Genomic DNA, 20068 nt, shown 5'->3' with positions numbered 1-20068 from the left:
GAATCTCTGTGTTCAGGATCCCTTTTAAAGACCCAAAGAGCTCTTTATTGGTTTAGGGTGAGTTTCACGTGTTGGTTCTTTGTGAGAAGAGCACAGAGACGGGGAGAGCTTCCATTTTCTCATGACAGACAGATCCCACTTTCTCATGTTTTTGAGAGCTTGAATGAAGAAGGCACTTTTAGTAGTAGTTTGAGATCTTACTATACCAGGCAGTACTGAATCAGAGGATGGTCTCATTGCCTGCTCTATTACGTACTTCCTCAGATGAAGCTCTCTTGACTTCTGAGTCCTCTTTTTAAAGACACAACAGATGCCGCACCTTTCTCACAAAGTGAACTTCCCCCAACCACAATAAACAAGAGGTGCAGCTCTCATTGTTAGGGATAGACACCCTGCAAGAGGGGCAGTGTTTAAATACCAGAGACAGCATAAAGCCAGTGTTTCACATCTCAGACTAAAAGAGCTATTTTGGCAGGGTGGAAAAAAAATAAAAAGAAACACTCACTGAAGTGCTAAAAATGATACTACTACCTATTTACAAAGGAAAAAAACCTCTCGAGATGAGTGAAAGAGACCATGACAGAACTCGGGGAGCTCTAGCTTATAGTCACAGACAGTCAGAAGGAACCAAAGAGGGGTTGGGGCTGCTCCACCCTTCAAACACTTGCCAGAAGGTACAGGACACGTGATCCACAGAATTCTCCGGCTTGAGTACACTGGGTGCACACACCCCTAAAGTGGAATACACATGCACAAGCACTCAAAGAAATAGCACCATTTGTTGTTGATTCCAAGATGTGTCAACTTCTAATAAGCAAGCAAAACTTAATCCAATTTCATTATAAAATCTTGTGCAGAGGCAGACAAACTTTAATACTACACTATTTTTACAGTGGACAAGTGATTTATAATCAATGTATTATGCCAAACACTAACAGCACAGTCAGAAATAAAGTTTAAATTTAAGAGCACAACGAGTTAGAATGTGATGGTAATTGAAATAGAAGTATTCATTATTTGTGGCCTTCTTGTCATGAATGCACAGAAGGTAATTTTTTCTTATTATCGTAAGTACACCTATACCAATACAAAACACAAATCTGATTTTCTCTCGCCTTCTTTTTCTGCCATTTTAAGCTTATGCTTATTATACTTTCCTTCACTATCTATGGTAGAAGACACTGATGTGCCAATAACATGCTGAACTTTTTCATGAACAGGAATCATAGAAAGTTTCTTTCCAGTGTCATTCTTCAGCTCTAAGGATATCATCGTCTCGCAATGAGCCATTTCAGGACACTCTCTCAGTTTTCTTGAGAGTCTAGAATTGAACAAGAAAATTATTCTGTATGAATAATTTGAATATTCAATTAAATAAGAGAAAAGAATAATTGACTAGGAGAAAACATTTATGCAATGGTTCACGTTTATAGTTAAGGCACAACTCCTCCTAGCATGAAGTGAAAAAGTAATTTTCTACAAAAGGAATATGCAATTTGGAAAAAAAAAAAACACACATAAGGCCTGGTCTACACCTATAACTTAGATCGATATAGCTGCATCACTCAGGAGTGTGAAAAATTCACTGCCAAGACATACATTTAAGACAACCTAAGCCCCAATGTAGACACATTCTTTTGTCAACCTAACTACTGCCTCTCGAGGAAGTGGATTTACTATAGCAATGGAAAAACCCCTTCCATTGCTCTAGCGTCTACACTACAACAGCATCACTACATCTGTTCCAATGTAGCACTTGTAGTACAGACATACCCTTAGATCTCCTGAAAGAAATTACTGCCCCTCCTGAAAGGAACTTCTAGCAGTGGTTAAATCTACAGAACATTTGTATGGGAGGAAGTTTATGATTCGGACAGACCATACTTCCCTGCAATGGTTCTTTAGATTCAGCAATCTTGAGGGGTAACTTGCCACATAGCTGGAAAAACTGCAATGCTGTGATTTCAGTTACATAGAGGCCTGGGAATAAGAATAATAATGCCAATGCCTTGTACAAATCACCTTGTTGGAAGGACTTATTGTAAATGCTGCCCTAAGCAGGAGAGCAAGGAATTAGTTACTCAAGGGAATGAGTACATTCAAGAGAAGATGGCAGTCATCTCTCATTCCATAATTTGCAAAAGTGAAAATGTTCCTGATTCATGCACTGAGACAGTCAATGTGGGGTTGCAAGAGTGATTCTACAGCAACGAAAAGCTTCCCAAAGAGGGGACCCAGATATCAGACTAATGTGTGACAAACACAACCACCCCAGAACAGAATATCCCCTCACAATACAACAACAAAAGCACTCTGGTAGCAGTGAGAAAGCTTGGAGTTTAAGGATAAATATTGTATCAGAGATGGGGAAAATCAGCAGTGATGAATATAAAAACCTTGGCCAATCTAAGACAGAATTTTTATTGGATAAAATACTGACAAGAGCAAGAAAGAGGAAATTACTCACCTTGAACAGTAACAACGGTTCTTTGAGATGTGTCCTCCTACAGGTGTGCCACTGTAGGTGTATGTACGCCCCTGCGCCTCTAATCAGAGATTTTTTGGTAGCAGCGTCTGTTGAGCCCGCATATGTACTCTCCCTCCCTCGTGGTCTGCCTTGAGGCTATCTAGCACGGCGTGGGTGAACCCCCTCCTTCCCAGGCTCCTTCTCTACCCCAGAGCCCTATGGAGAACTCTGAAGTAGAGGGGAGGACGACGGGTTGTGGAGCACCCACAGGGACACACATCTCAAAGAACCATTGTTACTGCACAAAGTGAGTAACATCCTCTTCTTTGAGTTGAGTCCTTATGGGTGCTCCACTGTAAGTGACTCCCAAGAAGTACCCACCACTGGAGGCTGGGACTTCGGAGTGGAGTCTGTTACTATAGAGTACTGTGGAGTCGAAGGTGGCGTCGGAGGCCGAATTTCCAGTGATTGCGTAATGTTCTGCGAAAGCGTGGGCAGAGGCCCAAGCCATTGCTCTACAGATTACTGAGATGGGGATATCTTTAAGGAATGTGAACAAGGTAGAAATTGACCTCATGGTGTGCACATGGACTCTGGACAGAGGCCGTAGTTTGCGCACTTGCTAACAGTGATTAATGCAACCAGAGACCCATTTGGGTAGTCTTTGAGCCGTTATCACAGATCCTTTGGCTCTTTCTGTGAACGAAAGAAAGAGCGTAGTGATTTGCTGAAGTTCTTACTCCTGTCCAAGTAAAATGCTAGTGTACTTCTAACATCTAGCATATGCAGAATCGTTTCCCTGTTGTCACAATGTGGTTGGGGGGGGGGGAAGCGGTGGAGAAACACAAGGAGATGGATCTGTTGATTCATATGCAAAGTGCAGAGAAAGTAGGGAGAAACTTAGGATATGGCCTTAGAGTTACTTGGTCTTTAAAAAAAAAAAAATACTGTAAATAGTGAGCATGCCATCAGGGCCACTATTTCTCCTGTGTGCCTAGCTGAGGTAATGGCAATTAGATATGCGGTCTTCGTGGAGAGGTGTAAGAGAGAGCAAGTTGCAATTGACTAGACCTCCCTTTGAGTCCAAACCCAGAGAACTAGGTTAAGATCCCAGGCTGGAGCGGGTGGTCTCACATGCAGGTAGAGATTCCCAATGCCCTTAAGGAATCTATGCTTCAGTGGGTGAGCAAACACCAAGTATCTGTCGGTGGAAAGACGTTTTTACAGCAAGATGTACCTTCAGGGAGTTGGGGAGTTGAGAGAGAGTTTTGACCTCTTGAGGTCTAAAATGTAGTGTAAAATCAGAGGGAGGGAAGATGAGGTTGGGTCTATGTGTTTAGAATTACAACAAACTTGGAATCGTTTCCATTTTGTAGGTATGTCGAGTGGTAAACTTTTGGCTGTATAGCAACACGTCTTTCAGCTCGTCAGAGCATTCTGCCTCTAAGCCTTAAAACTAAAAAGGAGCCAAGCCTAGAGGTGAAGGACCCGCAAGTTGGGGTGAAGGATCAGCCCATTGTTTTGAGAGAGCAGGTGAGGAATGGGCCGAAGAACCACCAGAGAGCATACTGCCATCTGTGTCAGGTAAGGGAACCGGACTTGTCTTGGCCAGGAGGGGCAATCAGAATTACTCTCACTTTGTCTCGCTGGATTTTCAACAGGACCTTGGATAGAAGAGGAAACTGAGAAAAGGCAGACTCGAGGTTCCCCATCCCATGGGAGGAGGAGGGCGTCTCCTAGTGAATGATTCCCCAGGCCAGCCCTGGGGCAGTAACGAGGACATTTCTTGTTCTGGTAAGTAGCAAAGAGCTCCGTAGTCAGGGTTCCCCAAAGGGCAAATATATCTCGAAGCATCTTGGAGTTCAGTTCCCACTCGTGGTCGTGAGAAAAATTCCGACTGAGACTGTCGGCTGTCACATTCTGTATCCCTTGTAAACAGACAGCTGAAATGAGCACATTGTGATGGATGCACCAATTCCAAAGTTCTGTGCAGCGGGAGGGAGATCTGGCACCCCCCTTGGAAATTTATGTAAAACATACAGGTCATATTAAGTCCATCATGACCTTCGTGTGGGTGTTTTGACAAAAGGCAGAAAGTGTGCACAGGCATTCCTGACAGCCCTTAGCTCCCAAAGAGAGATATGGAGGGTCACTTCTGTAGGCAGCTATTTGCCCTGAACCTTGTGATTGTGTAGGTGAGCTCCCCAGCCTATTAGGGAGGCATCCATTTCAGGATGGTGAGTCTGTGTAGCGGGAGGAATGCTCTCGCTTGTACTGCATTGAGGTTGGTGCTGATAAATTCTATTCGCTGTACCGAGGTTAGTGCACTGCTACAATGGAGAGAACCTTGGAGAATACCCCGGGTGGAGCAGTACCTGTACCATAGGAATCTCCTATACGATGGCTGTATTGAGATATGGAAGTAGACATCTTGTAGGTCAAGGGCCGGAAATAAATCTCCTTGCTCTAGAGCTGGAATAATAGCTGCTAGCGTGACCATCTTGAACATCAGTTCCTTCCCCTATTTGTTTAATGCCCTTAGAACTAAAATGGGCCTCCAACCTCCCTTCGCCTTGGGGGAAAAAAATCAGGAAATAACGGGAGTAAAACCCCTTGCTCCTGAGTTGCACCAAAACTGGTTCTGTGGCCCCTATGCATAACAAATTATATATTTCCTGATGAAGTAGATTCTTGTGAGATGGGGAGGGGGGCAGAAAGACATGAATTGAATGGCATAACTCTTCCAAATAATCTCCAGGTGATATTCTCCCAACTGCTGTGAAAAAGGGCCAAGCAATTTCTGAAGGGGCGTGACAGGTGTTACAAGGTATAATTATTCGGGCCCTCGACCAGCCCATCAAAAGTGCTTAAGGAGCCAGTTTGAGAGGTCATGGATTGGGGTGCGAACTGATTCTGTTTTTAAGCCCTAGTCCTCTTAAGCTGCAGCTCCTAACAGCGCTGAGATGGTGAATATTGAGGAGGTTGTGACCTGGGCTGTGGCTGAGAGGTATATCTTCTCTTCTGTCTCGCAGTGCAGATTCCTAGGGAGTGTAATGTGTCCCAGGAATCCTTCAGGATGTGGAGAGAAGAATGTGTCTTCTGCACGAAGAGTTTGGGCCCTTCAAACTGGAAGTCTTCTGCATCTCTTTGGGCAACCCAGAAAGGGGTAGCCAAGAAGCCCGCCTCAGTACCACTACTATGGAGAGCAGGCGGGCCACTGTATCGGCTACATCCAGTGCTGTCTCTAGCACCAGTCTGGCAATTAACTGACTCTCTCTAAGAATGGCCTGAAACTGCTCCTTGTGTGTCTCCAGTAAATGTTCCAGAAACACATTGAGTTTCCCATAATTAATGAAATCATATTTGGTCATAAGTATTTGGTAATTTGCAATTCTAAACTGTAATGTCACCAACAAATATACAGTCCTGCCATGCCCAATCGTATGGGGTCAACTTTGCATGATGTTGCTTGCTTTGTGCATTAACCACATCCACTATGATGAAGTTGAGTTGCAGATGTTGAACAGGAAGTCTGCCTTATTTGTTTTTTTGCTCTCTTGCTGGTTGACGCGATGGAGGCTGGTGTCTGCTGGATGACTTTGGTCAGATCTACAATCGCTCATTAATTGGGAGGGCAATTCTTGATGACGAGGAGGTGTGCAGAATGGCCACCAACTTGTGATGTGTATCTGCCACTTCCTGTAGGGGAATCTGCAGCTCATCTGCCACCCTCCTAGTAAGATCCAGAAAGTTTTTAAAATCATCACCTAGTGATTGGGTGAGGAGGAGGAGGGAGGAACATTTCTCATCTACACCAGATGAGACTGCAGTTTGCTGGAGGGGTAGGTTTCCCTTTCAGCCCTTCCTGTTCTGAAAAAGCTTCCTCCTCCCCTAGCTAATGGGCTCTGGACAACCAGGCTGTAGGAGACCATCTGGTGGAATCTCTCGGAGAGACACTGGATGGCTGTGACATGCGGGGTGTGTATGTTGCCCAAGGATCACAATACGGCCATGGGGTGGGCATGGGCGATGGGGTTACACCAAGGGGCCCGTACCACAATCACGGGTTGGCTCTCTGGAATTGAGGAGGACCCTTGTATTGTGACGGTGGGCCACAATGCCCTTCTGCTGGCCACTGTCAAACTTGTCACCGGATAAGGGTGGCTCTGACTGGGGTATTGGTAGTATACGGCCTGGTGCCAAGAACAATTCTGGATGCCAGGATGTGCTCGGTACCAGGGCTCCAATACCGAGTAATGGGGATTGCGGTTCTTCCCCATCTAGTCTCCAGGATACCAGAGCTCATGCGGTACCCTGCAGTTACTCAGTACTGTGGAGGAGTGTGCATGGTACTTGGTCAGTACTGATGGTTGAGAAGGTGCAGAGCACTCCCTAGATGGGAATTTTGTCGTGCCAGGTACCAACAGTTTTGTCTGTGCTGCTCTTTTAGAGATGATACGGTAATTGTCTTTCCCTGGGGTACCACTGCCACAGGTCTCCAGGATACCAGAGCTCATGTGATACTGTGGGCTCACTTGGTACTGCAGAGGAGTATCTATGGTAAGTTGTCAGTACCGATGGTTGAGAAGGTGCAGAGCACTCCCTAAATGGGAGTTTTATCAAAAGTTCTCTGTTCCGCTCTTTTACAGCTGGTACGGTACCTGTCTCTCTCCTTAGGGGGCAGTACTATTGCCTCAGAGCCTGACTGCCTGAGCCCCTGGTCTGGCAGAGCCCATAGCAGAGGCCCCCTTCTGAGTACCATGCTTCAGAGCTGCTGGTGCTGTCGTTACAGAAGTGGCTGCACCGGGGAACCCCTCTGGCTGGCCAGCGACTCAGAGCCCATGTTCTTCCAGTGCCGTCAGTACTGAGGTGGTAGCACTGGGGAACCCCTCTGGATGGCCAACAACTCGGAACCCTTTTTACACGCCTTTACAGGGGGAGCCTGCAGGGGTTTTTTCCCACAACTCTACCCCCTTTGAAGTTGAAGGTCCGTGAACGATCCAGGGTCAGCATCGGAGTCCCCTGGAGACAGAAGTGCCTTCACTCCCAGTTCCTGCGAGACTGCAGTTTTAGTTGTGGCTGGGGAAGCACTTCTGTGGGACTCTCCCAGGCACCAGACACAGTGAGAGTGTCTCGCCGTTACAGGAATCAACTCCATGCAGGTGAGGCATATCTTGGAGCCAGGAATTCCCCTGGGTGGGGGGCTATCATCCTCTAGCAGTGGGGAATGCAGAAGAAAGGTCTTCTTTCCTCTTCTTTTCCTCTTTTTAACTGAAAAAACTTAGTCTCCCCCAGGAGGAGCGCACCCAGCACACCCACAATCTGATGGGATGACAGAATGGTTCAATAGGACTCTTGTGGTTCAGCTGGCTACCTTTGTAGAATAGCATCCAAGGGACTGAAACCAGCATATCCCATTTCATTTGATGGCTTATAGAACTGTCAATGAGAATACAAAATCTATCCCAGCACTCCTCATATTTGGGCATGAGCTAGGGACCAGAGCAAATCTCATGTATAGCATTCCTGAAGAGGAACAAAGAAATATGAATTTTTTGGACTACACAGAAACCCCACAATGCAAAACTGAAAAAAACCTTTGCTAGAGAAAATTTGAGGACAGCCTCTAATGAGATGAAAAGGTTCTACATGTAAGATTATATGAGGAATTTTAAAAAAGAATCTGGTATGTTTTTACAATCCTAGGAAAAAGAAGGATAGGAGCCCTAAGCTGAATAAACCGTAAGAGGAATCCACTACAGAACTCATCTAAATAAATGAAGTGATGCATAGGATACAGTTGTCTCCCAGGACTATACCCAAAGTTACCTACAGGACCATTTAAGGAGGTATCAGAAGGACAATATTTCAGTGTGGTGGCCACAAAACTGAGAATTTAGCTGTGGATGTTGAGACTGGGAAAGTTGTGACAGTAATGATTTCCCATTAGAACAAAATGGACAGAGTCTGTCTCAGCCAGCATATTCCACAGAAACAGCAGACACTTTAAAGCACATTGTATGTGGCCTCTCCCAATTGCTGAAGGCAGCAAAAAAGATTTCAGTGGAAGTAAAACATTTTGGGTTGGTGATATGAAAACTTCCTGACAGAAAGACAGTATAAATATGTAAGTATCATGAGTTTTTGTAAGACATGAGTGAAAGTTTGTAACATGTCACAAAAACCTTTAACAACAAAATGCTGATGGAAAAGGTACGAAATTGAATTAGTCTAAACAAAAAGGACATGCTGATATAATTAAAGGACTATGTTAAAAATCACACTTGTTAAAAATAGATGATGTGGAGCCGGAAGTTGAGCCAATGAGCCAAAATTGGTGTGTCAGATGTTAGGTCTAACTGGTAAACAAAATAATGAGGGAATGGACTACTTCCCTCATCACTCCCTTTTTGGGTCCTTAAAAAAAAGACTTTGGGGAGCAAATAAGGAAGAGCACTTGAAACAACAGATGGTGAGCTTCAGTATCACCGTCACCTGGGTCACCTTCATCATCCTGATCCTGAGAGATGCCTGATGAGACAGGGCCAGAGAGAGGAAGCCAGATGACAATGACACCCATACCAGCTCCAGCTGAATCCCAAGCAACTTGGGAAAACAGTTACTACCTGTTTAATACCATCTAACAGATTGTCAAACAAGGGGGCTTTTCCTTCTAAGACTGAATTTAGCAACAGCTCCTTCAGCCCATCTCAACTAACGTCTTCGCTTTTCCCCAAAAGTACAGTTATTGCCACCTTTAATCCCATCTAAGAGACTATCAAACAAGGAGGTTTTTCCTTTAAAGATTCTCCAGCTCAAAGGAATGAGAAGAAAGGATGCTGTTAAAATGAAAGACTTATTTAATACTTTACATTTCAAATACTTTGACTGTTTTTTCTTCTTTTCTGTATCTTTAATAAAAGGTTAAAAGTGTTTTTAACAGCATTTTTGCCATGGTGCTAAGTAGGCTGAGGTCTCTGTATACTAAACCCCAAACCTTGTTTAAAATTGTTTAATGTTGGAGAGTGACTAGGCCAAAGGTGCTAACATATCCCATATATTGCATCTCAGTTAACAGAACAGACCTCACCGCCCAAAACAAAAAGGTACACATGAAGTGGCTCAAGATTTAGAACTATGTGGTCAGAGGGTTTTTGCTGGGTATTGTTTGGTGGAGATATGTGTTGGGGGGGGGGGAGGTAGAAGGGGGAAGAAACACCAGAGAAACAGAGAAGGCAACAAGGAAGCTCCAGACACAGTGTGAACAAGCAGTGTGAACAAGCACTGTGATTATGACCCTGAGAAAAAGCCGAGTGTGCTTCTGTGTACTCTATGTCTGACTGAAAGGGGCTTTGAGCTGTGAGCAAAAAAACTGTCTCCTGTTTGATACCTCTGGGAAACAGGATTTTATAGGTATATTCTTCATAAAAAAACTGGGTCACATCAAAGATGTAACTGATCATCAGTTTCTCCTCCTAGTGGAAACAACTCTGGCCAACCACTTCAGTCAAAAGCTAACAATAGACATGTCTCAGCATAAATCACAATATCCTGACAGCTACTCTAAAATTACTAGCTGCCAATGAATTCAAGTTCCTGTTATAGCAGCTGAAGATTGCCAGGGTTCATGAAAGCTCTGACTACAGCTCCTTTTCCCAACCCATGGCCCCTGCACTGGCCCACAAAAAGGGATGTATAGGACCTGCTCTACATTATCAGATCAACCTATACTTCAAATGATCCAACAAAGCCTGGCTATGTCAATTTGCACCAGCAATACAGCAAAAAAAACAACCACCGAAAGCCCTGCCCTAATGAAGTGCAGAATCTGGGAAATTTCAATATATCCACATGTGGATCCCCAAACCCCGCAAAAACACTAGTACTAAATAATTGTCATTACTGATATAAATATTCTTCTGCACACCAGCATAAATGTAAAGGTGTTTTTAAGAGCGGTGTGAAAAATGCTTTCCTACCCTTGTGTGTGAAATTGTAAATAAGACACAGCAGTAAACAGCAAGCTCCTTGTATCAGGAGCAAATTATTTTAACCATAAATGTAAGCAAGTTATCATATGCAAAAACAAACATAACAAAAATAAATCTCAGTCCAGGCTTTAAACACAGTCGTCAGAATTGGGTGTGAAGGACTGCCTTCTCACAAGATATGTCTAAGAGACCTGCAATAAGAGACCTGAGGCATGGGAGTGGCTGGCCTGGGTCAGCTGACTTGGGCTTGTGAAGCTAAGAAATTGTAGTGCAAGCTTTTGGACAAGGGGTGAGACTTGAAGCCTGGGCTCCAGCCCAAGCCTGAACATCTATACTACTAATTTTAGCCCCACAACCCGAGCCATCTGACCCAGGCTCTGAGACTCTGGCACAGGTTTTTTTGCAGCGTAGACATGCCCACAGGTATTCTTCTTGCTCTGCCTCCCCAGATATTCTTTGGGTCAGATTGCGATCTTTTACACTAGTGTATATCCAGAATAACTTTGCTGACTTCAATGGAATTTCTTTGGTTTTACATCCCTGTAAATGACATATATTGGCCCTTTATAGTAGAGTTGGGCCTGAGCTCTGAAGCTTATATCTGGATGTAAGTACACACTTACCAAACCTGAAGCCTCTCTCTCAGATTCTGGAGTTCTACTGGGGATCATCTCTGCTTTAAATTAAAAAACAAGAAGTACAGAATGAAAAAAAATACAAATTTTACATACACATATTCAAAGCCCATCTTTCCTTCCTTTACTGTTGTTTTGTGTTTCCTTTCTGTGCCTGTTCTGTAAACTGCTGTACGGAGTGCAGTAGGATACTTCGATACTGAAGAGGACTGAGGAAGAAAAGAAAGTAGAAATACATTAATTTTAATACATATTGAATTGATGGTCAAGTAATATTTCTGAAGTCAACTGAGGAAACGACTGAAGATCTGATTTTCAAAAGAACTAATTGATGGCCTAACTCTGCTTCCACTGAAAACTTTTTCTGAGGTAGGATTAAAAGGTGTTTAAGTGTATGAAAACTTTTGTAAAGAATATTCCAGTGAATGTTTGAATTAAATCATAAATAGATTATATAAAACATTCAAATACTTTTATTAATAACGCTTATGTTCCCTTATTTTCATATAGAACAAAGTTTTCTCTCCCTCCTCTTTTCCATCCTCCAAAGACAGGAATAAATGTCTTTGAACTTACAATTGAGAACAAAATATTTTGTAAAGAAATCTGGCTAATAGGCAACCCAGTGAAATCATTAAAATCAAAGAGTTGCACAGAGAGTAAAGTCAGGACAAAATATGGCCCTATGATTCAAATATTATCATACAGTAGAACCTCGCTGGCTCACACTAATGGCTGGGGGATCCAATGTGATTGAGTGGCATTTATGAATGTAAGTGAACAAAGACAAAAAGGGCCAGAATAATGCAAAAATAAATTGTAATTTGTTTGACAAATGCAGTTGTTTTAATTATTTCTCATCATTTTTCAGAGCACAGCATTAAAACATATTGTAGAATATTGTGCAAAACTAATTATTAAACAAAATGTAAATCTCTCCAAAGCATTCTGTTCAGTTTCAGTTCCGCTGGTGGGACCCCAGGCACGGGGCCGGCCATTGGGGCACCGGTGGCAGCAAAGTCCAGGGTGTGGCAGCAGCGGGACTTCCAGCTGCCAGGACCCCCAAGTGCAGGGCCGGCCAGTGGGACCCCAGCAGCAGCAGAACCATGAGCATGGCAGCAGTGGGGAATCCCTTCGGGGGGTAAGCAGCAGAGTCCTATAAAACGTGAGGGTGCTGCAGAATCCCCACCCAGTTCCCCGGTTAACCGATAACATTTTAATCGGTGACACAGTTAGTATGGATGTAAATAGCATGGAAAAAACCTATCAGCCCTATTGGGAATTTGCAACAAAGTTAACACAGCCAGAAACTATTCCATTTTGCACTTTCCACTTTGCGGAAGCCCCATCCTTTAGGATGTCATGAAATTCTGTGGAGTGGGGAAACAGTGGCCTATAAGCCAGTGCATAAATACAGATCCTTTGTACGGATGACCCTGGTCTACAGTGGATCCCTCTAGATTTTCAGTTTGTGCTGGCTGAACTTTCTGCCTATTGTGTGTGTGAAAACCATACACATGCGCATGAACATACTCTCGAGAGCCCAAAGAAAACTTCATGAGGGGAACTGGGTCTTTCTACAAAAACATCATTGAAACATCTTTTGATTCAATGAAACATTGCCGGGGTTTTTATTGAGGTTGAATAAACAGTACACTTATAGTGGGAATTTGTGAGACTGATTTTTGTCAACAACTTTGTTACAGTAGAAGCTTTGATGCAACCTTTTACCTGTCAATTTCTTACCAGTTAACTGGTTAAACTTTTACATCCCTAGCTGATAGAAGGGATGCTGTATATCGTTCCCCACATCTGTCCCCACCCTAATGGCAGAATCACAGTCTCCTGACTAAGTTCTGTGGGATTAAGAAATAAAGACAAACTGCAGTGAAAGTGGCTGAACCTCCTCTTTCTCATGGGCAGATCAGCATGGAACATTAGGGCCGGAAGTGGACCAATGTATCACTATCCCCATTTTACTTATGGGGAAATTGAGGCACAGGAGGGGGAAGTGACTTGCCTACGATCACCCAACAGGCAGTTCTAGGAACAGAAATCAGCTCTCCTGAGTCCTAATCTAGTGCCCTAGCCACTAGACCACATAGCCAAAAGGGATTTGATATTAGAAAAAAGTAAGTTAATAGAATCATAGAAGATGGGGGTTGGAAGAGACCTCAGGAGGTCATCTAGTCCAACCCCCTGCTCAAAACAGGACCAACCCCACCTATATCATCCGAGCCAGGGCTTTGCCAAACCAGGCCTTAAAAACCTCTAAGGATGGAAATTCTACCACCTCCCTAGGTAGTTCTACTTGGATAAATTACATATACAAATAAATACAAACAAGTTGCATAAAAATGCTAATATAATTTCCCTCATCCAGTTTGTTTTAATCGCTTATGGTTTATGACATTCCTGAATATATAGTAAGGTAGGGTTACCATATTTGAACTTTCAAAAAAAGAGGACACTCCATGGGGGGGGGGTAGCCCCGCCCCATATCCACTCCCTCCCACTTCCCACCCCCTGACTGCCCCCCACAGAACCCCCAACCCATCCAACCCCCCCTTGCTCCTTGTCCCCTGATCACCCCCTCCGAGACCCCTGCCCCTAACCACCCCCTGGGACTCCACCTCCTATCTAAGCCTCCCTTCTCCTTGTCCCTGACTGCCCCCTCCTGAGACCCCCCCCACCCTAACTACCCCCTAGAACTCCACCCCCTACCTGTCCCCTGACTGCCCCAACTCTTATCCACACCCCCGCCCCGACAGGCCCCCCCAGAACCCCCGCCCATCCAACTCCACGTGGAGCCAGACACGCTGCTGCGCTCCCCCGTGGAGCACACAGCCCTGCCCCCCAGAGTGCTGCTGGTATGGCATGCTGAGGCTGCGGGGAAAGGGGGAGCAGGGGAGGGACTCGGGCTGCTGGAGGCCCCAATGTGAGGAGCTCAATCCGGACCAGCCGCTCTGTCAGCCACGCCACACTCTGCATTGGGAGGGAAATCCCGGACCTTTTTAGATTTTTACAAAATCCTCCCGGACTGCTATTTAAAATCCAAAAATCCAGACATGTCCGGGATAATCCAGACATATAGTAACCCTAAATAAGGTAAGGACCATTTATGGCAGTGGTTCTCAGACTACTGTACCCCTTTCAAGAGTCTGACTTGTCTTGCATACCCCAAGTTTCATCTTACTTAAAAACTACTTGCTTATAAAATATAAAAAACATAAAAATACAGAAGTGTCACAGCACACTATTACTGAAAAATTGCTTACTTCCTAATTTTTACCATATAACTATAAAATAAATTAATTGGAATATAAAGTTTGTACTTACATTTCAGTGTATAGTATACAGAGCAGTATAAACAAATCATTGTATATGTAATTTTAGTTTGTACTGACTTCGCTAGTGCTTTTTATGTAGCCTGTTGTAAAACTAGAAAAATATCTAGTTATGTTGATGTACTCCCTGGAAGGCCTCTGAATACCCCCAAAGGTACATGGACCCCTGGGTTGAGAACCACCGATTTATGGTATGTGAACCTATAAATGTATGTCCTGCTCCAGGGACAGAAGTGGGCTAGTAAAAACCTATACATCTGTTGCAAGGCCTTTGGGGTTCAGGGGAAGAACAAGGCCAAACCAGGCCACAAACAGCTAGTTCTCATATCTATTGCAGTGTTATGGTCAGGCCTAGCAACAGTTAAGAAGTCAGGTTTCTTGGCAGAGGTGCCTTTTTCACCATGCCGATTAACCCAACAGAACAGAACCTAGAAAGTTATAGACACAAACCTGAGCCTACAGGAAAATGCCTTGCCCAAATAGCTCAGATGAGTATTCATCTGTTCTGGATTTTTAAGAAAAAAAAATCTTTTGCTTTCTAGAATGTGACAATTGTGCTTCAGAGCCTAGGTAAAAGATCTTTGTCTTTGATCTTGTTCTCCTACAGGCCAAATAAATATAGCATTCCAGGAAGGAAAGAGACTTTGTTGTTAACCATAACCCAGAACACGATGTCTCTCTTTGCAATGAAGAAGCCAAGCCTTTTTCCCCCCCTTTCACTAACACAAAAAAACAAAAACAACACACACCAGGGTTGAATTTGGCCCTGTATGATGGTGTATAACTACCACTTATATGTTGTTTTAGCTAACAGCTAATTCTACTAAAAATTAAGGGTCAATATCCTTAAGTCAGTCCTTTAATGTAATGTAATTATAGTTAATAAGATATTAACAACATAAGCATTTATCCCATTTTAAAAAACACTGATCTCTCACCAGTGAACTGCTGTTTTCCTCAATGTGGACAGCTTGTTCATGCATAATATTCCTTCCTTCAACCATATGTGGTATTTCTCTATTCTCTGGTCCCAACTGGAGACGAGACACCAGTTTTGTTTTGGGCAAGGTGCTCTGCTCATCCATCTGGGTTAGGTATCTTTTGTCCTAATGATGAAAAACAGTTACCAGATATGAATCGCCAAACTGTGATTATGCCTCTTTTATGGTCCCATAATGAGTTGTCCTATTACGTATACAAGGAATGCAGATATTATCCGAGTCCAGGGCTTAAAATTAGAAGTCAATTAATTAATTGAGTTGGAACGGATAGTCCACTTTCAAAATGGCAACATAAAAACAGTTTTGAGTGGTCTTCAGGCCTTTTACTGGAAGATGTATATACTTTTACTGTAAGAAATATGAAGCAATTAAATTGTTTTCTACTATGTTAGTCATTTCTCTAAGACAAATGAGCACACATTTAATCCATTAATAATAATTTGGTAACAGTAAAACTAGAATAAAAATTATTGCAATAATATTTAAGGGAAAAATATCATTTCTATGATAAAAATGTATAAATAATAGCCACATTGTGTAATATCACAAGCATCATATGCATTGCTTCAAGGTTGAGAAAGTTTGAAAACATTTTTTACTAAATCCAGCAATAAATAGCCAGCTAAAATTTCTTCAGAACAAATAAATCAATCATTCTCCTTTTTAAACCATAAAAACAAATACTGTAAATTAAGCCATTAAACCCAGGTACATAATAGCACAAATCCCTTTCACTTTGGAGTAACAGCAAGTCTCAATCTTAAATTGTCTAACTTCATACTAAAATACAGCCACTTCTCTACATTTCACAGGCCTGGTCCACACTAACCCACTTCGGACTAAGGTACGCAAATTCAGCTACACTAATAACGTAGCTGAATTCAAAGTACCTTAGTCCGAACTTACCGTGGGTCCAGACGCGGCGCGGAGGCTCCCCCGTCGATGCCACGTACTCCTCTCGCTGAGCTGGAGTACCGGCATCAACGGCAAGCACTACCGGGATCGATCCCAGAACATCGATTGCCTGCCGCCAGACCCGGAGGTAAGTGTAGACGTACCCACAGACAAGCCCCTCCTCCCCTTCTCTCCCCTCCCCCCCCCCCCCCCCCCCCCAATATCTCAAAACTATAGCCCCATAAACACAGTCTCTGCAGAAACAATGACATTATATGATCTGGAGAGGCTGTTCAGTGTCTCAGCTCCTACTAATTTCAGAGGGAGTTGTGGGATTAACACCTAGAAAACTGAGATTAGAATTTGACCCAATATGGCTAGCACACTGCATAGATCGAGTCAGTTATGGATCCACAGGCTGCAAATTCTATCCATCATGCAGTGTCAAGACCTACATACCAAAAGGTCAGTGAAAAGCAGATTTTTCTTCCTCAACCAATTTGGCATTTTTGTAAACCAGAGGAAGATACATAATCAGAGGAAAAATGTCTCATACTATGTACAGTTCCTTCATCTTCAGCACTGGTCTACACTACAAACTTATATCAGTATAACTACATTGTTCAGAGGTGTGGATTTTCCACTCCCCTGAGCGACGCAATTATACTGACCTAACAGCCAGCGTACACAGCGCTATGTCAGTAGAAGGGCTTCTCCCATCAGCTTAGCTACTGCCTCTCAAGGCAGACAGTGTATTTATGGAAGCGCTACAGCGGCGCACCTATGCCACTGCAGCGTTTTAAGTGTAGACAAGTCCTCAGATGTCAGTGATTTACAGTGCCTCTTTAAAGGATTAAAATGCTATGCATTGGTAATAGGTAAGGCTATGCAGTCGGTCACAGATTCAGTGATTTTATGTGATCTCCACAACTTCAGCCCTGCAGCACCAGGGCTCCCGCTTCAATAAATTCATGAGTTATTGTTTGTTTTACTGTTAAGCTATCTTTAGATGGCTCTATTACCAGTCCTATGAACCATCCAGACCCACTTGTTTCAGTTTACACATAAGAGGCATTTCTCTAATTTGGGGATTTTATACACTGCATTTTCTGTAACGTAACCAAACAACTATATTGTGCATGAAAAAAATAATGACCTCTATAAATTCTGTATTCAAAAGGCTAAGAGGCAGGCACATAAGAAGTGCAAGAGATCCTCCTGCTAATCAACAGGACTGAGCTACATTTAGACAGCGCAGTCATTTTAGGTATAACCTTTACATTTAGAACTCTTTCAAAAAATATTTCCCAGTTCCAACTTTTTCTGTGGGAATGTACAGAACACTAGTTACCTATAATAATATAAAGATAGAACATATGGTCTCAATTTAGCAGAGCACTTCAGAACATGCTTAAGTCTATGCAAAATGTTTTCTTTCACAAAGTTCTTAAAATCATGTAACCTCTGAGCATTAGGTAATGTGAGTATCTCCTTAAAATGTTAGTAAAATCATTCACTAGTAGGTAAGCATCAGGTCTATACTAAGTGAACAGATGAGAGTCAAGTACTCATCTAGAGAAAACGCTCCTTCAGGAGAGCAAAATTCAACCTACCTCCTAATAGTCTGAAGGGATTAGTCTGTGAATTGTTTCCACTCAAAGGAAAAAAAAACTGTTGTGAATGCATGGATTTGACAACACACAGACTTGCACCACTTTAGATAAACCAATGCAAATTTTATGTTGACATGCTTAGGCCCTAACCCTCCAAACTCAGACTTCTATCAATTCAGTTAGAGAAGCAAGCTAAACAAACTTCAGCCAACTTTAAATAGATATAGGAGTGTTCACAAACTTACAACAATTTCACAAAGTTCCTTTAAGAATTATTCCTTTAATTAAAACAGAGCAAATCTGTATGAAGATCAGGCCAGTGGCTAGGGTACATCTCGATGACGGGCGGCTAGAAATCTGTTTGAGCAATTACAAGGCATCTACAGTTTTTGATGAATTGTAAAGGACCATGTAAAAGGTGCTTTATGGCCACAATAAATAATCACTACTTTGAAAAAGGTTTGGCCACCACTGTTTTAAAGGAGCCCAGTCTCCATCTCCCCCACCCAGACCCCTTTTACAGGCCCTAAGTAAGCTACTGTGGACTTCAAAGTTAACTGAACAAAGTCAAGAGTTGACCCAAGCTGACTCAGCGATTGTATTGGAGGAGTCTCCACCAGACTAACAAATTACAATTTTAAAATCCCAGCGCTTTCCCGGGGGGTTCGGGACTGCGCAGAGTGACGCCACGTTTACCCTGCCCCTGCTAACCGACGCCAGCGATCTAGCCAAGCCCACACACGAGCGGCTACAGCCCGTGTCCCTCAGGCGCCAGCGGGCCCGCGATCTTTCGCAACCGCCTCCCGGCTGGGCCCCGCATACCCGCGACGGGGGGACCCAGCCAGGACCGGCAGCGCAGACTGTCTTCGGCAGTCCCAGCCGTACGCCGCGACCCGCTATTTCTGCGGGGTTTCCCCGCTCTCTCCTGTCCCGAGACCTGCTGCCTGCCTGGTATTCCCGCTGCACCTCACGATGAGAGAGAGGAGCTCGCCCAGCTTCCCCCACACCCCTGACTATGCAACTTTCTCCCCGCAAACACCTCCCCTTGGTCCCGACCCCCGCTGGAGGAGGTCTCCGTTCCCTGCCCCTCCCCTACTCGCCTCACCCCACGGGAGGCTCTTTCCCCCCCAACTGGAGAGGCGCCGCCCTGACGGGCTCACCATGTTCCCCTCAGGCTCCCTCCCGCTGGGCGGCAGGTGGGACCGTTAGCCCAACGAATGCCGGCCCACGCGGCAACTGCCTCAGTCGGGCGCGTGCGCTGCATCCCCGTTGCAGAGTCGCACTCCGGCCGCCAGGGGCCAGTATAGCTGCGCATAGGCTAAGCCTAAAAAGCGCTGGGGGCGCAGGCGTTCATTGCGCCCAACATACCGGCTCCTCCCACTCCTGCGAGCCCATCTTCTCCCAGCTGCTGGCAGTTCAGGCTCTGGGCGCACCGACTCCTAGGCCTTCCACCACCCCACTCAGGGAACCTGATGCCACGTTTTCTGCCTATAAACCAGTTTCCAATCCATCATAGTGCTTAACTCCCACTCTCTGACTACTTCCTTTCCCTGAGAGCTCCAGCTTAGACTGTAAACTCATTGTAGCAGACAGTTTTCTCCTACGTGTACACAGCACCTGGCATTATGGGGCTCTCAATGAGGACTTTGGCACATCTGAAATATAAATAATAATTACTAAGATTTTCAAAAGTCTCATGATTTTTGGGGTGCACTTTGAGACATTGTAAGGAAACAATGTTCAGAAGTTTGGAGCTCTCAGGATTTTATTAAAAATCAGACCTCTTTAAGACACATCAAATTGGGCACTGGAAAATCAATAATCACTTTTGAAAATCTTGGACAACACTGTGAAGTGAGAAACTTTCTCAAAGGATTTTTATAAGTCAAAATAAATCATGTAAACCTGTATTCCTTCATCTACTATTGTACTGACAATGAAATATTCAATTAGACTAGAGAGAGGTGACTTTCCTGGACAGAAGCTGTGGTGGTTTGTCCCTATTATGTTAACATGTGATTTTTCATGATCATTTCTACCAATTTCTATGCTGAGGCTCATTAGTGTAGAATTCCAATAATCACTTCTAGCACCTTTTTAAAAAGGACAGCTACATTTGG

The 20068-nt window shown here is 43.8% G+C and overlaps 1 protein-coding gene across 1 annotated transcript in view; it reads right to left on the bottom strand.

The window, feature by feature from the left end:
- Positions 1 to 19219, bottom strand: part of DNAH14 (dynein axonemal heavy chain 14) — a 499756-nt gene extending 480537 nt beyond the window's left edge. The window contains exons 1-4 of the mRNA XM_034764559.1: positions 19109 to 19219; positions 15379 to 15546; positions 11190 to 11302; positions 1158 to 1321 (exon numbers count right to left, since the gene is read on the bottom strand). Of these exons, the coding sequence (XP_034620450.1) occupies positions 1158 to 1321; positions 11190 to 11302; positions 15379 to 15546; positions 19109 to 19111 (448 nt within the window). The 5' untranslated portion in view covers positions 19112 to 19219. The remainder of the gene's footprint in view (positions 1 to 1157; positions 1322 to 11189; positions 11303 to 15378; positions 15547 to 19108) is intronic.
- Positions 19220 to 20068: the final 849 nt, after the last annotated feature.

Source organism: Trachemys scripta, chromosome 3 (assembly GCF_013100865.1).
Source record: "Trachemys scripta elegans isolate TJP31775 chromosome 3, CAS_Tse_1.0, whole genome shotgun sequence".
NCBI classification, from domain to species: Eukaryota; Metazoa; Chordata; order Testudines; family Emydidae; genus Trachemys; species Trachemys scripta.
This window is presented reverse-complemented; position numbering and strand designations above follow the sequence as displayed.